Source organism: Callithrix jacchus, chromosome 5, assembly GCF_049354715.1.
Source record: "Callithrix jacchus isolate 240 chromosome 5, calJac240_pri, whole genome shotgun sequence".
In the NCBI taxonomy this organism is placed as follows: domain Eukaryota; kingdom Metazoa; phylum Chordata; class Mammalia; order Primates; family Cebidae; genus Callithrix; species Callithrix jacchus.
The window spans coordinates 39,528,482-39,550,592 of record NC_133506.1 but is presented as its reverse complement, the minus strand read 5'-3'; the positions used below and the strand labels follow the sequence as shown (position 1 = coordinate 39,550,592).

General features: G+C 44.8%; 1 protein-coding gene across 5 annotated transcripts in view; it reads left to right on the top strand.

Moving 5' to 3' along the window:
• JPH2 (junctophilin 2) overlaps positions 1 to 22,111 on the top strand; it is a 77,455-nt gene that overhangs the window by 3,426 nt on the left and 51,918 nt on the right. Inside the window, exon 2 of one of the 5 annotated variants that reach the window (XM_035298665.3) lies at positions 18,953 to 22,108. The exons of 3 other annotated variants lie outside the window; for them this stretch is intronic. In XM_035298665.3, coding sequence (XP_035154556.1) covers positions 18,953 to 18,984 — 32 coding nt within the window. In that variant the 3' untranslated portion in view covers positions 18,985 to 22,108. Of the gene's footprint in view, positions 1 to 18,952; positions 22,109 to 22,111 lie in introns of those variants that run through there. One more of the 5 variants, XM_035298664.3, reaches the window with a different exon arrangement.

The following is a 22,111-nucleotide window of genomic DNA, read 5'->3' as shown; positions in this document are numbered from 1 at the left end:
AAGGGGAAAACCTATTCATTAATTCATTCATTCATGCATGCAACCAATATTACTAAGCACCTGGTCTGTTCCAGGCTCTGCTTCACAGCAAGTTCTAGGGCTGGGGCAGTGACCAAGACAGGGTCCTCAAGGAGCTCCCTGTCCAGTGGAGAAGATGGACATAAACCAGAAAACAAAGATACATATAATCTCTAGAAGTTACAAATGTTATGGAAGAAACTGACAGAGGTGGAAGAGGATGGTGTGGTCTCAGAAGCCTAGAGAGGAAGTAGGTCCTCTCGGGCAGAGGGAATCCCATTGCAAAGGCCCTGAGGCAGGGCTGGGCTTGGCGTGTTTGAGGAACATCAAGAATGCCAAAGTGAGTGAGGAGTGCAACAGTCGTGGGGCTGGGCTGGATCACACAGTCTCTGTGGGCCCTGGGTTTATCCCACGTGTGCCCAGAAGCTCTTCAGGCCAGGTGACCAGAAGTCTGCTGCCTTGGTTTGTCAGAGGCTCAGACTTCTCCCAAATGAGACGACCCCACATCCAGGGGCCCTGGCAACCTCACAGATTCTCTTTCCCAAGCCACACACGAGGTGTAACTCTCCAAAATTAGATGTGGCCACTGCTTCGGAAAATCTCTTTAATCAACCTGTCATCAGTCCCCAGAGGATTTGTTAAGGATCTGCCCTCACCCTTTCCCCCAACCTGGGTATCGCTGCAGCGGGGAATGTGGACAAATAAGATCCTATGATTAGGAACGTCTGGGAGTCCGACAGCCCTGGGTCATTCCCCCTGCCCTGCCACGTTGTTTAAACTCACTAAGTCCCTTATCTATAAAATGGACCCATCCCAGTCTCTCAAAAGTCTTCTCATGGAATAAATGAGTACTCAGTAAATAGTTGTTGCTATTCTTACTATTACATATGTTTATATATATATATATATATATTTTTTTTTTTTTTTTTTTTTTTTTTTTGAGACAAATTCTCACTCTGTCACCAGGCTAGAGTGCAGTGGTACGCTCTTGGCTCATTGCAACCTCCACCTCCCCGGTTCAAGTGATTCTCTTGCCTCGGTGTCCCAAGTAGCTGGGACTATAGGTGTGCACTATCACACCCAGCTAATTTTTGTATTTTAGTAGAGACAGGGTTTCACCATGTTGGCCAGGATGGTCTTGATCTCTTGACCTCGTGATCTGCCCACTTCAGCCTCCCAAAGTGCTGGGATTACAGGTGTGCGCCATTGCACCTGGCCACTATTACCTATTATTAATTCATCCAATAAATATTTATTTAGTGACTATGATGCAGTTAGCACTATGCTACACTGGTGGTGTAGAAATAAGCAGAAGAGAAACGCTTCCTGCCTCCACAGCAAATTTAACAGGAAATTGTCCTGCAGTACTGTGTCGAGTGCTCGGTAGGGACAGACAGAGGAGTAACAGAACCAGCGTCGGCAGCTGAGCAGACGCAGGCATTCAGGGAGGCTTTCTGAAGTCATTTGCAAGCTGAGCCCCGATGTACGTGCAGAAATGAGCCAGGTGACAAGGACAGAGGAAGACTCCAGGACCAGAGGACAGCATGCAAAAGCTGGGAGGTCCAAAACTTCCCATCCAGCTAGGAGATGAAGCTGAAACTTGCATCTTATCCTCAAAGGTTTAGAATTCTTCTCTACTGCTCCCCTTGCAGTCAAATGCTACCAAGAAAACAGCAGTTTTCCAAACTGGAGATATCAACTCATTAGTGGATGGTGAAATCAATTCAATGGGTCAGGAGGAAAGAATAGAATAGAAGTGTCAGAGTATTTCACAGAATAAGATAAAGTATTATTTTTGGAAATATTTGTTCAGTTGGGGAGATATATATATGCATACACAATGTGTGAGTGTGTGTGTTTAAAAGTGTCTGCATTTATGTGTGTCTTGCGATGTAAAATGTATTTCTAACTGCAAGTCATGGTCACTAAGGTGACTTGACTTGGCATCTTCTTGGAAGCCCTTGACATTCCCACCTCCGCAGACCCCCTCCTTGTTTTCTAGGCTTTTTCTCTGGTCTGAGGACAAGCTGTTCAGCTCTCGCCTTGGAAAGGGAAGGTGGGGCTGGTGCAGGAGCTCTGGCCTCCCAAACCCTGTTGTAGGCTGCTTGGCACCCCTCCCCCTCCTATAGTCCTCATTCCTCCCCTGGCCATATATAGCAAAGCTAAAAACAGCTGCTGACTTAAAGCACACGCACACAACCCAGCCCTGAAAGAGTAATGCACTAGTTGCGTGGCTGGCTGGCTGTTCCCACCGAGACACTCATGGACTCCAGACCTCCTAGATTCCATGGCGCTTGTTGTTTTCTGAGGTTCTTGGTCCTGGGGCCCCTGCTTTGGCCTCAGAGAACCATAAATGCCATGAAACTTCAGGCATGATGTGCACATATGTGCAAGACTATCTGTTTTTCTGGGAGGCGTTTTCTCACATAGTCTCAGATTCTCCAAGTCATCTCTTGCTCAGATAAGTTCCAGAACCACTGATGACTTTAATAATCCCTTCCCCGAAATGTGCACTGGAAGAACCAAGCCTGAAGTTGACTTTTTTCCATAAAGCTAATAAAAATAATAACAGTAAGGCTGAAGTGGTCAGATTGCTTGAGCCCAGGAGTTCTAGACCAGCCTGAGCAACATGGTGAAACCCCATCTCTACAAAAAAGAAAACTACAAAAATTAGCTGGATGTTGTGGCACATGCCTGTAGTCTCAACTACTTGAGAGGCTAAGGTGGGAGGATCGCTTAAGCCCAGGAGGTGGAGGCTGCAGAGAGGCATGATCACATTACTGCCCTCCAGGCTGCGCAACAGAATGAGACACCGTGTCAAAAAAAAAAAAAAAAAAAGCAACAAATAATAATAATAGTTAACATTTTTGGAGTGCTAAATCCCAGGCATCGTTCCTAGCACTTGAGTTATGTTGTGTCATTTATTTATTTACTTATTTATTTATTTTGAGATGGAGTTTCACTCTTATTGCCCAGGCTTGAGTGCAGTGACCCAATCTTGGCTCACTGCAACCTCTGCCCCCCAGGTTCAAGCTATTCTCCTACCTCAGCCTCCTGAGTAGCTGGGACTACAGGTGTGTTTCACCATGCCCGGCTAATATTTTTGTATTTTTAGTAGAAATGGGGTTTCACCATTTTGGCCAGGCTAGTCTCGAGCTCTTGACCTCAGGTGATCTGCCTGCTTTGGCCTTCCAAAATGCTGAGATTACAGGGGTGAGCCACCATGCCTGGCCTGTTGTGTTATTTAAACCTTCACACAACAACCTCATGCAGAAGTAGTTATGACTCCTGTTTTACAGATGAGGAAACTGAGCATGCAAGTATCTCACTCAAGGTGGTCTAGCTAATAAGAAGCAGAGATGCAATTTGATAATAATAACTAATCATTAAATATTTTGTATTATAAATATTTTAATACATGTAAACCCTGATACAAAATGGGACATGCTACATAATTTGTGAGACCCAGTGCAAAATGAAAATGTAGACCTTTTCTTTAAAATTATTAAGAATTTTAAGATGGGGACAACAGAGCGTTAACCCAGGTGCAGGGCCCTTCTGAGTGCTGTGTCCTGCAAGACTACATAGTTCCAGCACCCACAAAGCTGGTTTCGACAATGGTAAGAACTGTGCCTGGCTACTAGTTAACATGTCTTTACTATGTCCCAGGCTCTGGCTAAGAGTCTTATGGGCACTGTATTACTTGGGCTTCCTCATAACCCTCTCATCTACTGCCCTACTGGCTTTTAAACTGTCATAATTGCAACCCCACTATAAGATATGTATTTTATTCCTTCTCTGGGAAGTGAATGCAAAAAAATATGTATTTTACATTGTAATTGTGTACCTATACACATCTTTAAAAATGTAAAACTGAAACAAGCCATCGCAAAAAAGATTTTCCTTCCTAGGTACAATGCTTGCTATTTTGTCTTTTATTCTATTTTGTTGAGAGAATTAAATGAGGCCCTGATCCATGTAAAGCTCTTAGAACAGGGTTTGGCATATGTTAGTGCTTTTATTATTATGATTATTACATGCTGAAAAGTTGAGACTTTATGTTTAAAATGACAATTGGGTCAAAAACCCAAGCTTCTGCTTTCTGGATCCAGTTTTCTTTCTTCTGCTCAAAGCTTATGACTTAAGCTAATTTTAGTCCAATTGACTCTGAACACAGGGGCTGTGTGATTTTGCCAGGTGGAGGACTGAGCAGTAAGTACCTGGTGTCACATTCTCTGGACCTGTGATACACATTCCTTGCAGAGATAAGCTTGAAAGAACTTAACTTCCATATTTATTTATTTATTTATTTTCATAACAGAATATCTTTTCTATTGGTCAATTTCTCTATCTTTATGCCAATGTCATGCTGCCTTGGTTACTGTAGCTTCGTATTGCCATAAAATCAGAGTAAATTCTTCAACTTTGCTCTTCTTGTTCAACACTGGATTATTCCGGGTCATTTCCATTTTAAAATCAGCTTCTTCAGCCTGGGCAACAGAGTGAGACCCTGTCTCAAAAGCAAAACAAAACAAGAAAACCAGCTTCTTGATTTCTGAAAAAGGCCTGCTGGGATTTTGATAAAGACAGTATGAAGTCTATACAGATCAGTTTGAGAGAATGGACATCTTATTAGCAGTGAGTCTTCCAACCCATGAACATGGTATATATCTCTATTTGTTTAGGTTTTCTTTAATTTCCCACAGCAATGTTTTAGAGATTTCAATGTCTTACGCATCTTTTGTTAATTTTATCCCAGTGTATTTTAGTTTTTGTGACGTTGTAAATGGCATTCAATATTTTATTTTCTCAATTGTTGACTGCTAGTTTGTAGAAATACAACTATTGTTGTATATTGACTTTGAATTCCTTTTCCTTGCTCGGTTAATTTCTTAGTTCTAGTGGATCTTTTTGTTTGTGTTTTTTGCATTAAAAGGAATAACTTTTACTTGAAATAATTTGTTATTAAAAATCAAGTGTAGAGGCCCTGAGGGAATTTGATATTATAAAGGAAGACGTGATATTTAAGCATCTGAGACTTAGAGTAGCCAGATCTGGGTTCCAATCTCAGTTGTGCCAGTTCTTAACCAGGTGAACCTGGGCACACCATGTAACCTCCATGAGCTTCCATTTCCATTTTTCTTTTAGGGATGTGTTAAAATCTCCCTCAGAATATGGTCGAGACAAGGAAACAAGATAATACATGTGAAGCACTCAGCACAATGCCTGGCCCACAGGAAATGCCAAAATATGTGTTTCTGTATTTCCTTCACATTCCAAAGGGTGAATTAATTCAGGATGGCCTGAACCATAGATGTCCCTGTCTCTGGGAGGATATTTGAGGACAAAAAACTTTGGAACAGTGAATAAGACAAGACTCTGATTCGCTTAGTTCTGCCTTGATACCTGCCAGTGTAGGCAGAATCCATGCCAGACACGATTCCATTTCCAATGTAGAATCAGCATAATTTAACCTCATCTTGGAAATCTCACGTCCCAGTTCACAGCCAGGTATCAGTGTGACAGTCAGCTGAGTTGCTGTCTTGGCAGCTTCTGGGCATTCTATAGAGACCCCAGGAGAGCATAGCAGATCCTTAGCAGGACAGGAAAGCGGACATTATTAGTCTTTCCTCTCCACGGCCTTGTTTTCAGTGATTCATGTGTCTGATTGGCCAAATCTCCCAAATCTCTGCAGACATGCCCCTGTCCAAGGCCAGGCCTTTGGGATTCATCAAGCTTGCTTGTTTCCAGGGCTTACTAATTCAGTGCCCAGCAGCTGTTCCCTGGAGCAGGCCTTGCCCTCCACACCCTTGTGAAGAATGTCGAGTCTTATTTTCTGAGGGCCGTGGTTGAGGGTAGAGTGTGGGGTGAGGGGGACATGGTTGCTTCCTGCCATAGACTTCCTGCCATGGAGGATTATCCTTGTTCTCACCTGTCTCTGCCCAAGCTGAAGCCACAGAATAGGAGAGTAATTAGGGCTGGCACTCCTCCCTCCTGTGTAACTTTCACTCCCTGCTTAAAGGGAACTGATGAGAGTTGCCTGGCACAGATCTGTGCTGGCAGAATCCACAAAGCAACCCAGGTGTGCTAGGAACTCCAGAGTGACCCCTGCTCTGGGCCAGGAATGAGCACCTTGTGCCTGGAGGCCTTCCTGCCAACGCTGGCTGGTTATTGCTGTGGATGGGGTAGAGCTAGGGTCACACATGGAGGCCGATGGCTGCACGAAGCCTCCAGGGGACACTCTATGGTATGCACCATGCTTTTATTATTTCTATTTTTAATTAAATTCAAATCCTTTATGGGTACTTTTTTATTTTTTATGTTTATTTATTTTCTGACAGGGTCTTGCTCTGTCGCCCAGCCTGGAGTGCAATGGTATAATCACGGCTCACCACAGCCTCGACCTCCTGGGCTCAAGCGATCCTCCCACCCCAGCCTGCTAATGCCTAGGGCTACAGGTGCACGCCACCCTGCCTGGCTAATTTTTTTGTCGAGATGGGGTTTTTTTCATGTTGCCCTGGCTGGGCATGTTGCCATGTTGGCCTCGAACTCCTGATCCCAAGCCATCTGCCTGCCTCAGCTTCCCAAATTGCTGGGATTACAGGCTTGAGCCACTGTGCCTGGCCTATGGGTACCTTTTAACACAGTGATCTAATTTTACATCATCAGTGACAGACAAACCTACAGTATGTACCATTGACAGGATGTATGGAGAAAGCCAGCCCTTTAAGAGGCTGAGACAGGAGGGTTGCTTGAGCCCAGGAGTTCAAGACCAGCCTGGTCAACAGGGTGAGACCCTGTCTCCAGAAGAAAAAAAGAAAGAGATAGGATCTGACCCCTTGGATGACATTCTTTTAGCTATGGTGTTGAGAAGAGGCTTTTTTGGGGAAGGCAGGTATTGAGTGAGGGGGAGGTGGCAATGAGACCAACTAGTGAGTTTATTACAATTATTATTGGTGAGATGATGAGATGATGGTGGCTGGCACCACCACCTTGCAGCAGCAGAGGTGGCGAGAAGATGCATTTTGAAGTAAGAGCTTATAGACTGGACAGGAGTGAGAGAAAAAGAAGTCATGGATGGTCCCAAGGCTTTGCCTGAGCCATGGAGGGATGGTGCCGCCATGAACTGAGATGGGATGAGGGTTTGAGGAGGGAAGGTCAGGAATTCAGTGCTGGACACCATGGGTGAGAGATGTCTGTTGGAAGTGTCTGTGGGCATTGGGGTTATGGGCAGGACTATATACAGGTAGGTGGGGCTCTCTTTAGAGTCTCTCCCCTTGACCTTTCTTGCCTCCTGCACACACAATCATTTCTGGTCCCCAAGGCCCTAAGGGCTGCTGAGCTGACCCGAGACCTGGAAATGGGGCTGTCCCCCAGGCCACAGGCTCCCGTGCTGTCAGCACCCAGGCAATGCCTCCTGGTTAATCCTCTGCTTCTGGTATGAGCTACTGGGCATCATCCGGGGCAGCAGCCTCTGGATGTATGGGTGGTGCAGACTTGCGGGCTCAGGAGCTTGTCATCCCCCCACTGCAACCTGATCCTGCTCCTGGGAGCTGGTCCCAAAGCTCCTCCACTTTGGGTTGTCTGTTGGTGATCCCAGGAAACCAGAGACTGTGGAGATTTGATGGACAGCAGCATTTGGAAGCCATGGGAAGGGACTTTGGTGCCAGCCTTGTAGGTGAGCCAGGGAGCAAGGCCTTGGACTTGTTATGAGAAAAATGCAACACAGTCAAGAGCTCACTGAAGAGTCTGTTAAATTAATTTATGAGGCCATGTGATGAAGTAATAAAGGCCTTTAAAAAGACAGGGGTGGACCCACCTATATTCATACAGAAAGAAATCTAAGGCATTGTAAGTGAACAACAGCAATTTGGCAAATATTTGTTGAGTGCCTGCTAGGTGCTAGGTAGTGTTCTCAGAGTAGGGCAGTGGTAGACTGGTGAACAGCTAAGCTTTTAGTCTGTTTGTGATAAGTATATGGTTGCAGTTTGGCAGAAGAAGGCCTGGAAAGATCTAAATCATAAACAGGAGTTACCTGGGGAGACCAGATAGAGTCTGGTCTCTTTTATATAGTCTTCTGTTATTTGGATTTTTTGCAGTAAGCATATGACTTTTGCAATATACATTTTTCTTTTCTTTTTTTTTTTTTTAATTTGAGACAGAGTCTCACTCTGTCATCCAGGCTGGAGTACAGGAGGCATCTTGGCCCACAGCCTCCATCCCTGCATGGGGCTCAAGCAATCCTCCCACCTCAGCCTCCTGAGTAGCTGGGACCACAGACGTGCACCATCACACCAACTACTTTTTTTGTATTTTCAGTAGAGATAGGGGTCTCATCATGTTGACCAGGCTGGTCTTGAACACCTGAGCTCAAGAGATCCACACACCTCAGCTTCCCAAAGTGCTGGGATTACTAAAGTCATGAGCCACCGCACCTGGCCCAACTTTTGCAAGTGCTTCCACCATACAAACAGTATTTACATGTAGACATAACAAGAAGCCCTCAGGATGCAAAAGTGTTGGGGGTGGGGGTGTCTGAACAGTTTTCAAGAATCTAGGCTCAGAATACTGGATGGTCTCCCTTTGTTTCTCCCCACTCTGGGTACTCAGCTTTTCAATGCAAGGCAGGGTTGAAAGAGCAATTGAGGCGAGAAACCTGTTCCTCAGTCTCAGCTGAGCTACTCCCAGGCTGTGTGGCCTTGGGCAGTTCCCTCTACCTCTCCGAGCCTAAGCTTCCTCCTCCCCTGTATAATGAAGGAACAAGACTACATTTACCCAGAAAGATAAGCAGATTTTTTCACGCACAACATTGGCTAATTGGCTGTGGCTACCTGGGGAAGTGGTGAGGGGAGACTCCAGGCCATTGTACTGCTCAGCCTCAAGACCCATGTGCAATGTCAGTTGTGGGCACAGATAGGGAATAAGTGGTGTAGGTGATGGGTTACTCATGGCCTTGGACTAGATCTTGTCATGTCTGATGAAATTTTTGTGTGTTTGTTGTATGGATAAAATGAACTTATTGGGACACTGGTATTGTCATAGAGAAAGAATTTAATAAATGTAGGGCTAGTCAAGTGGGAAGATGAGAGTTTATTATTTAAATTTGTCTCTGAAAGTTTAGAAGCCAACGTTTCTTAAGGATTGTTTGGTGGGCCGGAGACTAGGGAGAGGCAAATGTTGATTGGTTGGGTTGGGGATGAAATGATACAACGTTGAAGCTGGTTTTTGGTTTTTTTTTGTGTGTGTGTATTGAGGCAGTTTTGGGGTGGGAGTTATGGAACTGGATGAATTAGTTTTTTGTTATGAGTCACAGGTTTGGGAGTTTAAAAAATATTTTAAAGACCAATTTTAGGTTTTGATGGTAGTGATGTTATCTCTAGGAGTCGCTGGGGAGGTTACAAGCCTTGTAACCTCTGGCTATATTTCCCTGGAGTCATAATTTTATAAAGGCAGTTTGGTCTCTGAGTAAAGAGGGGGTTAGTTTTGGAAAAGGACTGTTAATTGTGTTTGTCTTAAACTATTAACTCAATTATTTTTATAGTTAGTTTGGTCTATATCCAGGAATGAATGAAGACAGCTTGTGAGGTGAGAAGTAAGATGGAGTCAGTTATATCAGAGTTGTTTACTGTTACAATATTCTTATGTCAGATTTTTTTCACTGTCACAATTTTTATAAAAGTGGATTTAATTTCAAGCTCCTCTCCAGCTGTGACCTTCTCAGGATTAAAACATTCTCACTTACACCAGAGTTGAGGTTGTCTATGGCTGTCTTGAACATCTGCAATAGAAATCTAACAGCCCGTATTAAATATGGATTATTGAGCCCTGTTTGGTGACTCATGCCTATAATGGCAGCACTTTGGGAGGCTAAGGCAAGAGGATTGCTTGTGTCCAGGAGTTCAAGAGCAGTCTGGGCAACATACTGAGACCACATCTCTACAAAAATATGATTAGCCAGGTGTGGTAGCAGGTACCTGTGGTCCCAGTGACTTGGGAGGCTGAGGTGGGAGGATCACTTTAGCTCCGGAGGTTGAGGCTGCAGTGAGCTGTGATTGTGCCACTGCACTCCAGCTTGGATTACAGAGCCAGACTGTCTTGAAACAAAACAAAACAAACAAAAATATTGATATATACACACATATGGATTCCTAGAGCTGCTTCTACTGGCTCATGAGAGCTCAGGAACTTTGCAGTCATGGTGGGAGTATTTACACAGTGGAAACTGACTAACGTTACAGATTGAGGTTAGTTGGTTGTTTTTTCCTAAAGAGCTGGTTTGCTACTGTATCCCGGCTATTGTGCTAATATGAAATGCCTTTTTTTTCTTCTCACCCCAATTTAGGGTGATCAGCCATCTCCATTTGCCTGAAACTGCTCTGATGTTAGCACTGAAAGTTCCACATCCCAGGAAACCCTCAGACATAAGCAAACCAGGATGACTGGTCACCCTACAATCTTTTCCATGAAGTGAAGGGAGCAAACCTCTGTGGAGAGCCTGAGATCTCTGCTAGATAACCCATATAATACAGCAGCCCTGCAAAGTAAACTTGCTATGCCACTTTACTGAGAAGAGACAGTCTCAAAGATAGCTTATCCAAGGCCTGTGCTCGTTAATACATTTGACAGTATCTGCTGCATGTCTTCCATGTGTTAGTTTCTGCATTGAGTGCTGGAGATGCTGTGGTGGGCAAGGCAGACCTGCCCCAGCCCCCAAGTACATGTATCCTAACAGCAGAGACCGGTATCTAACAGTTACTTAAATACAAAATGTGATATATATTTTGCAGGAAAAATAGAAGAGTTTATGAACTGACAACAGGGGAGTCTGGTCTGGTCTGATAATCAGAGAAGGCTTCCTTGAGGAAGTGATGTTTGAGCTGAGAACTGCAGGATGAACAGGGGTAAAGTGGGTGACAGGGGAGGCCACACAGGCAGGCAGAAGGGATGGCAAATGCAAAGGCTTGGAGGTGGGACCTGAGCATGCTATTCCAGAAAAGGCTGGAACACAGAGACTGAGAGGGAAAGTTGGGTGGATGAGGCTGGAGAGATTGGCAGAGCCCAGATCATGAGAGTTTTGTGGGTCACAGTGAGGAGCTTGGACTTCATTCTTCTGATAGACTCTGGGGTACCCCTTCAGACACTCCTTAGGACCGGGGTCACATTCCCCAAGCTGCCAAGAGTGTTAGCAGCTTTCAGATCCTAGCTGGGCATTTCCGTTCAGCAAGGGAGCTCCCTCCTTGACATCCAAGGACTGTAATGGCCAGGCCTCCTTGCTTTGATTTTGGGCAACTCTGAAGGGCGATACCAGCTTCAGTCCCCCTGGGATCAGTTGAGGATTCTGTTGCAGATGTTCAACTTCTTCCACTGCCAAATCCTGCTTCCTTCCTTACACGTGCTTTTCCTGGGAGCACTCCTCACGAAATCACCCACACACCATCTCAGCTTCAGAATTGTTCCCTAGGGATACTGACTCCAGACAATCCTCAAGGCACTGGGAAGTTACGGCAGGGTTTTAAGAGGGAGAGTAAACTGCCTAGATTTGCATCTTATGAAGGAGATGAGTGGCAGCAGCAAAGGGTGCCCTGAAGTGGGGGCCAGGGAGGATACTGCTGTCATCATCAAGGGGGAAATGGGTGTGGCTTGGACCAGACAGATAGGGTGGAGACCGAGAGAAGCAGAGAAATTAAGGAGTACCGCACTGTGTCATCATGAGAAAGTCATTTACATTCTTAGTTGCAGTTTTTCCAATTATACCATTGAAATGATGATGCCTGTATCTGTTAGGAAACTTTTTAACTATTAATTCTAACAATATATTAAGCAAAATTAAGGAGATATTCAGAGTCAGGTCTATCTGTTTCTAAAGGCCATGTAATTTCCATTATTCTTTGCTACCCCCAAAGATGTCTGAGCCCTGCCTTACTTTCTCTGGGATGCTGGGTCCGTAGTCTTTATCAAGGTGGGTTAGAGCCAAGCTGGGATGAATCCCTTATACTCAGGAGCATCTGTACAGTGTCTGTGGCTTGGGCATGTGTGCTGATCACGGTGAGCATTTCTGCTTCACCTGGCCTGATCTTGGTAGGCTTGGGCAAGAGCCACTAACCCCTGGACTCTCTGAGGCTCACTCTCTATCTACCATGCTTCGTCTTAAACACTGTCTGAAATTTGTTGATGACACTTCCATGGGCCAGCCAAAGATCTCGTGCTGCATCTGATATTATGTGAGAGGACTTTGAGAAGGATCAGGGATGGCTGGGAAACAAAACAGGCAAGATGAAGACAGGAGAGCTGCTCTGGGAAGGAAAAAGTGATCAGTGTCTTGGGCATTGAGAATTTGGAGGAAGGAAGGTGGTTTCCTGAAGGAGGTGGTTTGAAACTGGGCTATGAAGGATTTGGGAAGATAAGGCTGGGAAAGTGAGTTGGAACCAGGTCATGAAGGGGCTGGGCTATCAGGTAAGGACTTTCATAGGCAATGGGGACTCCTAGAAAGAAAAAATGAGGAACTAATCCTCATTCCTTTCTCTCCATCTCTGTTCAGTTCTCAAGTGCGTTAGTCTGTTTTCTGTTACTTAAAACGGAATACCTGAAACTGTGTAGTTTATAAGAAACAAAATGTATTTCCTATATTTTTTTCCTTTTTGAGACAGAGTCTCACACTGTCATCTAGGCTGGAGTGCAATGGCGCCATCTTGGCTCACTGCAACCTCCGCCTCCCAGGTTCACATGATTCTTCTGCCTCAGCCTCCTGAATAGCTGGGATTACAGGCACACACCACCATACCTGGCTAATTTTTTGTATTTTTAGTAGAGATAGGGTTTCAGTATATGGGCCAGAATGGTCTTAAACTCCTGACCTCATGATCTGCCTGCCTCGGCCTCCCAAAGTGCTGGGATTATAGGCGTGAGCCTCTGTGCCTGGTCTATTTCCTATATTTCTGGAGGCTAGGAAGTTCAAGGTCAAGGAGTCATATCAAGAGAGGCCATTCTTACTAGTGATGACTCTCTGCAGAGTCCCAAGGTGGTACAGGGTGTCATGTGATGAGGGGGCCGAGTGTAGTAGCTCAGATCTCTCTTTTTCCTCTTATAAAGCCACTAGTCCCACTCCCATAACCAATTAAACCATGAATCCATGAGTGGATTAATCACCTCTTAAAGGCCCCACCTCTCAATACTGCACAATCACATTGGGGATTACGTTTCAGTATGAGTTTTTCTGGGGGGATAAACATTCAAACTATAGTGTACAGGCACACTGATCTTCCAACTTCAGATAGTTTCCTCGAAATAGGAAGGTGTCGCTGGCCAGGTGGGGTGTTCTCAGTGTCCATTCTGTGTTTGGAGTCAGATCACAAGGTCAGGAGTTCAAGACCAGCCTGGCCAACATAGTGAAACCCTGTCTCTAATAAAAATACAAAAAATTAGCTGGGTATGGTGGCAGGTACCTGTAGCCCCAGCTACTTGGGAAGCTGAGACAAGAGAATTGCTTGAACCCAGGAGGTGGAGGTTGTAGTTAACCAAGATCATGCCACTGCACTCTGGCGTGGGTGACAGAGACTTCATCTAAAAAAGAATACCTGAGGTTGGGTAATTTATAAAGAAAAAGGTTTATTTGGCTAATGATTCTGGTGGCTGAAAAGTTCAAGGCGGAGCATCTACCTCTGATGAGGCCCACAGGCTGCTTCCACTCATGGCAGAAGGTGAAGGGGAACTGGTGTGTGCAGAGGTCACAAAGCAAGAGTAGAAGCAAGAGTGAGAGTGGGGAGGTACCAGGCTCTTTGTAACAACCAGCTCTTGTGGGAATTAATAGAGCAGGAACTCACTCACCCCAAGGGAGGGCATTAATCTATCCATGAGGGATCTGCCCCCATGACCCAAACACCTCCCGTTAGTTCCCACCTCCAACGCTGAGGATAACATTTCAACATGAAGTCTGGAGGAGAGAAACATCTGAACCATAGCACTTGCATTTCTGAAATGGTCATGCTTTCTTCAGAGCTGAGCTTTGGGTGAGAATTTTGGAATCTTTGACTTGTAAGGGATGTTCTCATATTCTTAGAGGTGAAAGCACTAGTCAGGATGCTTGGCTGTGACTGCCAGCAACTGCCACATTGTGTCATCATGAGCAGGTCATTAAAATTCTTAGTTTTGGCTTTTCCAGCTGTAAAATCAAAATGGTGTTGCCTGTATCTGTTAAGATACTTTTTTCATGGAAAACCCTAACTCCAAATGACTTAAATCAGTACTTTCTAATGGAAGTATAGTATGAACTACATATGTAATTTAAAAATGTTTAGTAGCCATATTTAAAAAGGTAAAATTAATTTTAATAATATATTTTATTTAACTCATTGTCTACAATATTATCTTTTTGTGTGTAATCAGTATACAATCATTAATGGGATATTTTCCATTGTTTTTGTGTGAGTTTAAAAAAATTTAGTGTTCAGTGACCACAGGTGGCTAGTGGCTACCATATTGGACAGCACAGACTTAAACAGTGAGGATATTTATTATTTCATATAATTGAAAATCCAGAGGTAGAGGAGCCCCAGGATTGGTTAATTTAGAGGCTTAACAACATCAACAAGGATCCAGCTTCCTGCCAGCTTTTTGCTCTGCCATCCACAGATACCAGCTTTGTTTTCAGCTAGCTCTCCTCATGGTCCCAAGGTGACTGCCATAGCTCTGGGGTCACCTCCAGATGCATTGACATCCAGCAGAAGACGCAGCTGTGCTTCTCTGTGTGTATCTCTTTATGAGAACAAAAACCTCTTTCCTGCCTCCCCTCACAGCTGATTTTCTCTCAGTCTCAATGCCAGATTTCATCACATACTCATGTATAATCAATCCAGTCATTGGCAAGGAGGATCTGAAAGTCTGGCTTAGAGCAATCAGAGTTTGCCCCTAGAGCTGGAGACAGGCTTACCCTTCTCTAAGTCTCATGGAGAACTAGACACTGGAACAAGATTGAGGTCCTATCAGCAAAGGAGTGGAGAACTGCTGTTGCCCAAAGTGAGTTCCATGGGACACAAATCCTGGCAGATGCTCTGCCAAAGGGACCTTCTGATTAAATAACATCTGTCTCTTGGAGGGTCACAGTAGTCATGAGCACACGAAGGGTTCTGATACATCCCACGGGAAGGAAACCTTTCATTTTATTTCACTTTGATTTTCTCAAACTTTCTCGACTTCGGAACTGTGCTTTATTTCCCCCATGATAAAACACATTAACACAAGTTTTGAGAAATACAGTTTTAGAGAACCTGCCTTAATGGATTACTAGTTTATAAGCAGGTAACATCTTCCACAGGACACAGGCCCACACGTTGGCCTCTTTTGGATGCAACAGAATGACCTGCACCAAACACGCCAGGAAAATTCCTGTAGACAAGGCAAAGATAGAGTATCCAGTGGCTCAGGCCACAATCATCATTTCCCTGAAAAAGAACGAAAACTAAGTTTTCTCCTTGCTAACCTCATCCAAACCTTGGATTCACACCCTATGAGAAAGTCTCACGTAAGAGTACATACTGAGACCTCTGGAATATGTGATTTGCTTGGTTTCTCTATCATAGCCTTCATGGTTTTCCTGGTGTCTTCCTGAAATGGACAAATCTGTTTGCCAAAGCAAATGTATTCAGACTGATTTTTCTTTTTTTTTGTTTTGAGACAGAGTCTTGCTCTGTCGCCAGGTGCCAGGCTGGAGTGCAGTGGCAGGATCTCGGCTCCCTGCAACCTCCGTCTCCCAAGTTCAAGCAATTCTCCTGCCTCAGCCTCCCGAGTAGCTGGGACTACAGGCACATGCTGCCACGCCCAGCTAATTTTTGTATTTTTAGTAGAGATGGGGTTTCACCATGTTGGCTAGGATGATCTTGATCTCTTGACCTCGTGATCCACCTGCCTCAGCCTCCCAAAGTGCTGGGATTACAGGCCAGACTGATGTTTAAAACCGCAATAAAATCAGATAAGCCCTCTTATCTGATGTCATCAATACCAGTTATAAATTAGTTAATGGAATAAGTCAGTAAATGCAGAGAGACACGAAAATAATACATATGTCTTATATTTTAAAATTTAAATCACACATATGCATAATATATAGTCACCCAATCTTTACTTTTAATTCACTAGTCTTCTGATGACAAAGTCTTCAATGAATGGAGTTTCTCATTGTCTTTCTTGGATACCCATCATGTATAATCTATAAAAACTAGTTTCTTTCAGTTTCTTTAAAGAGGAGTGAGAAGTTGAAGACACTGGCAACCTGAGTGTAGAAAATGTCTAGGTTTTTCTCATTTCATTCCCGGTCTTAGATAGGTATGTCATTCATAATGAATCTGAGGATACCTTTTTTAGGGACTCTCCTTTATGGACATCTAAAAGTCTTTGGCTTTCCTGAGGAATAGCAGCACTCTTTATCTTTTGGTACATTGATATCCCACTGGTTTACATAAGAAACATTAATAAATCCCATCATTTCAGTAATGAACACAACTGAAGTAAACAACTTTGGAAACAATCTTAAACATAAAACTTCACATCTGGGTACAGAAGCATGTAGGCTTTTGAGAGCATGGTCTACCAGCTGGGAGCATCTGTGTGATAAGAGTACCAGTTAGCAGGGTTTTAATTTTAATTTTAATTTTTTTGAGAAAGAGTGTCACTGTGTCATCCAGGCTTGAGTGCAGTGGTGCCATCTCAGCTCACTGCAACCTCTGCCTCCCCTGTCAAGCAATTCTCCTGCCTCAGTCTCCAGAGTACCTGGGATTACAGGTGTGAGCCACTATGCCTGGCTGATTTTTGGATTTTTAGTAAAGGCGGAGTTTCACTATGTTAGCCAGGCTGGTCTTGAACTCCTGGCCTCAAGTGATCTGCCTGCCTTAGCCTCCCAAAGTGCTCGGATTACAGGCATGGGTCACCATGCCCAGTCAAGGTAGCAGGTTTGACAGAAGGAATGGAGCATGCTGGTTGATGGGAGGCCAGTGGGCATAGTTTACAGCTCCCAACCCAGCCTGCACATTAGAATCATCTGAGTTGTTTTGAAGAATATCCAATGTCCAGAGCAATTAAATCATAATCTCTCACCAGGAAAGGGGAGCTTGTACTGTAGATATGGCTGCCGGGAACTATACCGTGGTGTATGTTTAGGAGCGTGGAGGCAAATGAACAGATTCCAACGTTTTCTGCCCCCTCAGGTCAGAAGCTCTGAGGCCTTCTCCCTGAGTCAGGGATGTGCCCCAACCAGCAAAACCTGGGTATTCCAGAGCACAAACATGCATTTTTTTTTTTTTTTTAACAGAGTTTCGCTCTTGTTACCCAGGCTGGAGTGCAATGGCACGATCTAGGCTCACTGCAACCTCTGCCTTCTGGGTTCAAGCAATTCTCCTGCCTCAGCCTCCCTAGTAGCTGGGACTACAGGCGTGTGCCACCATGCCCAGCTAATTTTTGTATTTTTAGTAGAGACGGGATTTCACCATGTTGACCAGGATGGTCTTAATCTCTTGACCTCGTGATCCACCCTCCTCGCCCTCCCAAAGTGCTGGGATTATAGGCATAAGCCACCACGCCTGGCCCCAAACATGCATTCTTGCAAACAACTGCACCTGGGCAGAAAATTGGAGCTGGTCTCATTTTCTTCTTGATCTGTATCCTGTCTTCTGTGGCTCTTTATCATCTTATCAGTTAATCCTTTCTGGACAAAGACTCTGACTTGTCAAAAATCTAGACTTTATTGAACACTTACTGTATAGTAGGCACTGAGCTAGCTGTCTCACACATAGTTCATTTAATCTTCAGCCAGCCCTCCCCACTCCCTGCCACTCAAGACCTGAGGCATCACCTCTCATCTGGACTACTGCCATGGCTGCGTTTACTTCTGTGATTGATTAATTAAATTTAGTCTATCCCTGGCACAAGACTCTAAGCCCCTTGCTGGCAGGGATCATGTACACTTAGTTCACCTCTGTATCCCAGCACCTAGCTAGAAGAATGCATGGTCTTCATCTAGCTTGTCAAATGCAAAGGATTGTATGAACAGCCAGATAACATAGATATCATTATTTTTGTTTTTTTTTGTTGTTGTTGTTTGTTTGGTTTTTTTTTGAGACGGAGTTTTGCTCTTGTTACCCAGGCTGAAGTGCAATGGCGTGATCTTGGCTCACCACAACCTCCGCCTCCTGGGTTCAAGCAATTCTCCTGCCTCAGCCTCCTGAGTAGCTGGGATTACAGGCACGCGCCACCATGCCCAGCTAATTTTTTTGTATTTTTAGTAGAGATGGGGTTTCACCATGTTGACCAGGATGGTCTCGATCTCTTGACCTTGTGATCCACCCGCCTCGGCCTCCCAAAGTGCTGGGATTACAGGCTTGAGCCACCGCGCCCGGCCCAGGTATCATTATTTCCATTTTACAGAAGGACAAACAGGCTCAGCAGGCTTAAAAAGTTTATGCATGTCTTAGAACTATTCAATGTCAGAGTTTAGGTTTAAATCCCTGTTATTCTATACTAACCAGAAGAGAAACAGCAAGGAGAAGGCTACGTTTAGGTTTTATTAATTTCAGGAGTCCTGTTGAGGGAACAGGACTGTATTTTTGCCATTGTTATGGCCTTCACCAGCATCTTACATGTATGCCAATATCCCAGGGTTGTCAACACCCTTGGCAGCCACTGCTGTCCACTATTGAGTGCCTATTGCATGCTGAGTCAGGAGGGAAAAGAGATGGGTTTCCTGCCCCTCAAAGGACATAAGAGTGTCATTCAGGAAAAGTGTCGAAAATTCATGGGATGCTTACCAAGGATTTCGCTGGGCCTGGAAACTGTGCTAGATGCCAGGATCTTAACAAGAATGTGAGGTAGACAAAGTTTCCTCCTTGGAAGCTAAAGACAAGCCGGAAAGCCTTATGGTGAACAAATGGTCATGATCATTATTCACCAGCACCTGGGAAAAGCACTAAGAAAAATGGATGACGTGACAACACGAGGCTGTTTCCGGCAACACGCAGGGAATGGGGCTCAGAAACCTTACTGGACGAAGTCACGTTTAAGCCAAAGCTTGAACTGTCGGCAGAAGTTGGCCAGGGAAAGGGAAGAGATGAGCACGCGAAGAAATGGGGAAAGCTTGTGCGAAGGCCCCAAGGTGGGAAGGTGAGTGTGCGTGGTGAGTAGTCCAAGACGAGGCAGGGGAGGTGGCAGGGGCGGCCCCTGCCAGGTCTTGTAGGCTGTTAAGGATCATGGTCCTTCCCTTTGGGACAGTGGGAAGCCCTGCAGGGTTTACAAAGCCCAGTGAGGAGGCAGCCCGCAGGGTATCTGAGGAGGCCCTTCCTTCTGCAGATGGCCCCTCTCAGCCAGACAGTCATGGGCAGGGTCCTCCCTCTATCCTTCCGTAGATGTATTCTTCCTGTCCCCAGGGAGAACTGTCCTGTCTTGGAGAGAGTTGAGCTGGGGGTGGCCTCAGCAGCTGGTTTTTCCCCTTCCCAGGGCCCTGGCACTCCCAGCCTCCCCTGGGTGTCTGTGCCTCTTGCCACTTGCTTGTAAGATTCCTAATATAGCCTGACTGTTTCCTTCCCAACTGGTGGCCAAGAGCTGCTCTCCTGTTGCAATCTCAGTTTTTCTTGGGCTTAAAGGGACCACGTCAGCCCATCTCATGCCAAACTGAAGCCAAAGGTAGGGTGATTGATTTAGTTTCATAAACTTGTCCGACCCAGAGATTAGATGTCTTCTCTCTTTCTCCCAATGTACCATTTTCTCTGCTCTCTCCGTGCTCACTTTCCCCTTTCCTTTTTTTTTTTTCTTCTTTCTTCTGAGAAGTAGAGGAACATAGCCAGACATGGATTTGAGTTTGGCTCTGGCATATTGAATCAGCTGTGTCATCTTGGATGAGTCCTTTGTCCTTGCTGGGCCTTAGTTTTTTCTCATCTGTAAAACAGGAACCATAAAATACCTCTCCAGAGCTGTTATTCCACAGAGCTGTTTGCAGATGGACAAAACAGAAAGAGGATAAACAGTTACGGAATGCCTGCTGTTCATGCACTCATTCCTTCATCCGACACATATTTATTGAGTACCTATTTGACACAATTCAAGGCACTGAGGATACCACAGTGAACAAAAAAAGAAAAAAGAATCCTTGCCTTTAAGGAGCTCACATGCCAGTGAGGGGGATGGTCAATAACACACAAAAAAAGCAAAATGTATGTTGCATTAGACACGCTCTAGGAAAGATAAAGCAAGAGAGGGAGACAGAAGACCTTGGGCAGGGGCCGAATCTTAAATAGGGCGGGCACAGGTGGCTTCACTGAGAAGGTGACATATGAGTAAAGGCTTGAAGATAGCCAGAGGGTGAACCGTGTAAGTATCTGGAGGAAGGGCATTACAGGTAGAGGGAACAGCAATGGCAAGGCCCAGAGGTGCTTCCATGACTCACATGCATCAGCAAACAGCCTTTGTGGCTAGAGTGGAGTGAGGGAAAGGGGAGCATGGGAGGAGAGGAGCACAGAGAAGCGATGGGGATGAAGTTCAGGCAGGGCCAGTGGGTCACTAAGAACATCAGCTTTTCTTCTGAGTAAGAAGGGGCAGTGCAGCGTCGTGATCTGACTTAATACATGTGAACAAAATCCCTCTGACTGCTGTGTGAGGGATGGATAGAGGGGCAAGGGTAAAATCAGGAGACCAGTGTGGCAGTGACTATGAAAATCCAGGCGAGAGAGAACGGTGGCACAGACCACCATCTAGTCAAAGGGAGGTGGTAAGAAGCGGCTGGATTCTGGATTCGTTTGGAAAGAGCTGATAGATATTTGCAGAATGCTGTATGGGTTTTTTTTCCTGAAAAGTTTCTTTACAATTTATTTATTAAAAAAAATAAAAAAACCCAGAAAACAAAAAAATGCAATTTATTTATTTACATTACAAAAATCAGCTTTATCAAGGTGTGATTTCTATATGATAAAATACATTTGAAATGTGAAGCTGTGACAAATGTATACACTTGCGTAAACCATCAACCAATCAAGATGCAGAACATTTGGCTGGGTCAGGTGGCTTATGCCCGTCATCTCAGTACTTTGGGAGGCCGAGGTGGGTGGATCACCAGAGGTCAGGAGTTCAAGACCAGCCTGACCAACATGGTGAAACCCCACCTCTACTAAAAATACAAAAATTAGCTGGGCACAGTGGCACATGCCTATAGTCCCAGCTACTGGGGAGGCTGAGGCAGGAGAATCCCTTGAACCCAGGAGGCGGAGGTTGCAGTGAGCTAGGATTGCAACACTGCACTCCAGCCTGGGCAACAGAGTGAGACTCCATCTCAAAAAAAAAAAAAGGAATTGCCGAGGTCACCCAATGAGATGGAGTTTTTGGACAGGTTCAGTCAGTCATTTTGCAGATATTAACAGAGCATCTCTATGTACCAGGCACTGTTCCAGGTTCTGGAATCCATCCAAGAACAAAATAGAAAATATCCCTGTCCTCGTGGAGCTTCTGTTCTAGCAGAGGGAGAAAAGTAATTAATGTGATAAATAAGCCACTTGGTATGTTAGAAGGTGATGTGTGCTATGGGAAAAATAAGGAAAAGTAGATCAGCAGGCAGGGTGGTGGGGATGCAGGCAGATTGCAATTTTGGAAAAAAATGTTGTGGGTTCATAATAGGTATATGTATTAAATATTTATGGGCTACATGAGATGTTTTGATAAAGGCACACAATGTGAAATAAGCAGATTACAATTTTAAAGAGGGTGGTGTATTCTTCAGTGTTCTCTAGAGGGACAGAATTAGTAGGATATATATACAAGTTTACTAAGGAGTATTAACTCAGACGATCACAAGGTCTCACAATGGGCTGTCTGAAAGCTGAGGAGCAAGGAAGCCAGTGCGAGTCCCAAAGCTGAAGAACTTGGAGTCTGATGTTTGAGGGCAGGAAGCATCCAGCAAGGGAGGATGCTGTAGGCTGGGTGGCTAAGCCAGTCTAGCCTTTTCATATTTTTCTGTCTGCTTTATATTTGCTGGTGGCTGATTAGAAAGTGCCCAAGCAGATTAAGGGTGGGTCCACCTTCCCCAGCCCACTGACTCAAATGTTAATCTCCTTTGGCAACCCCCTCA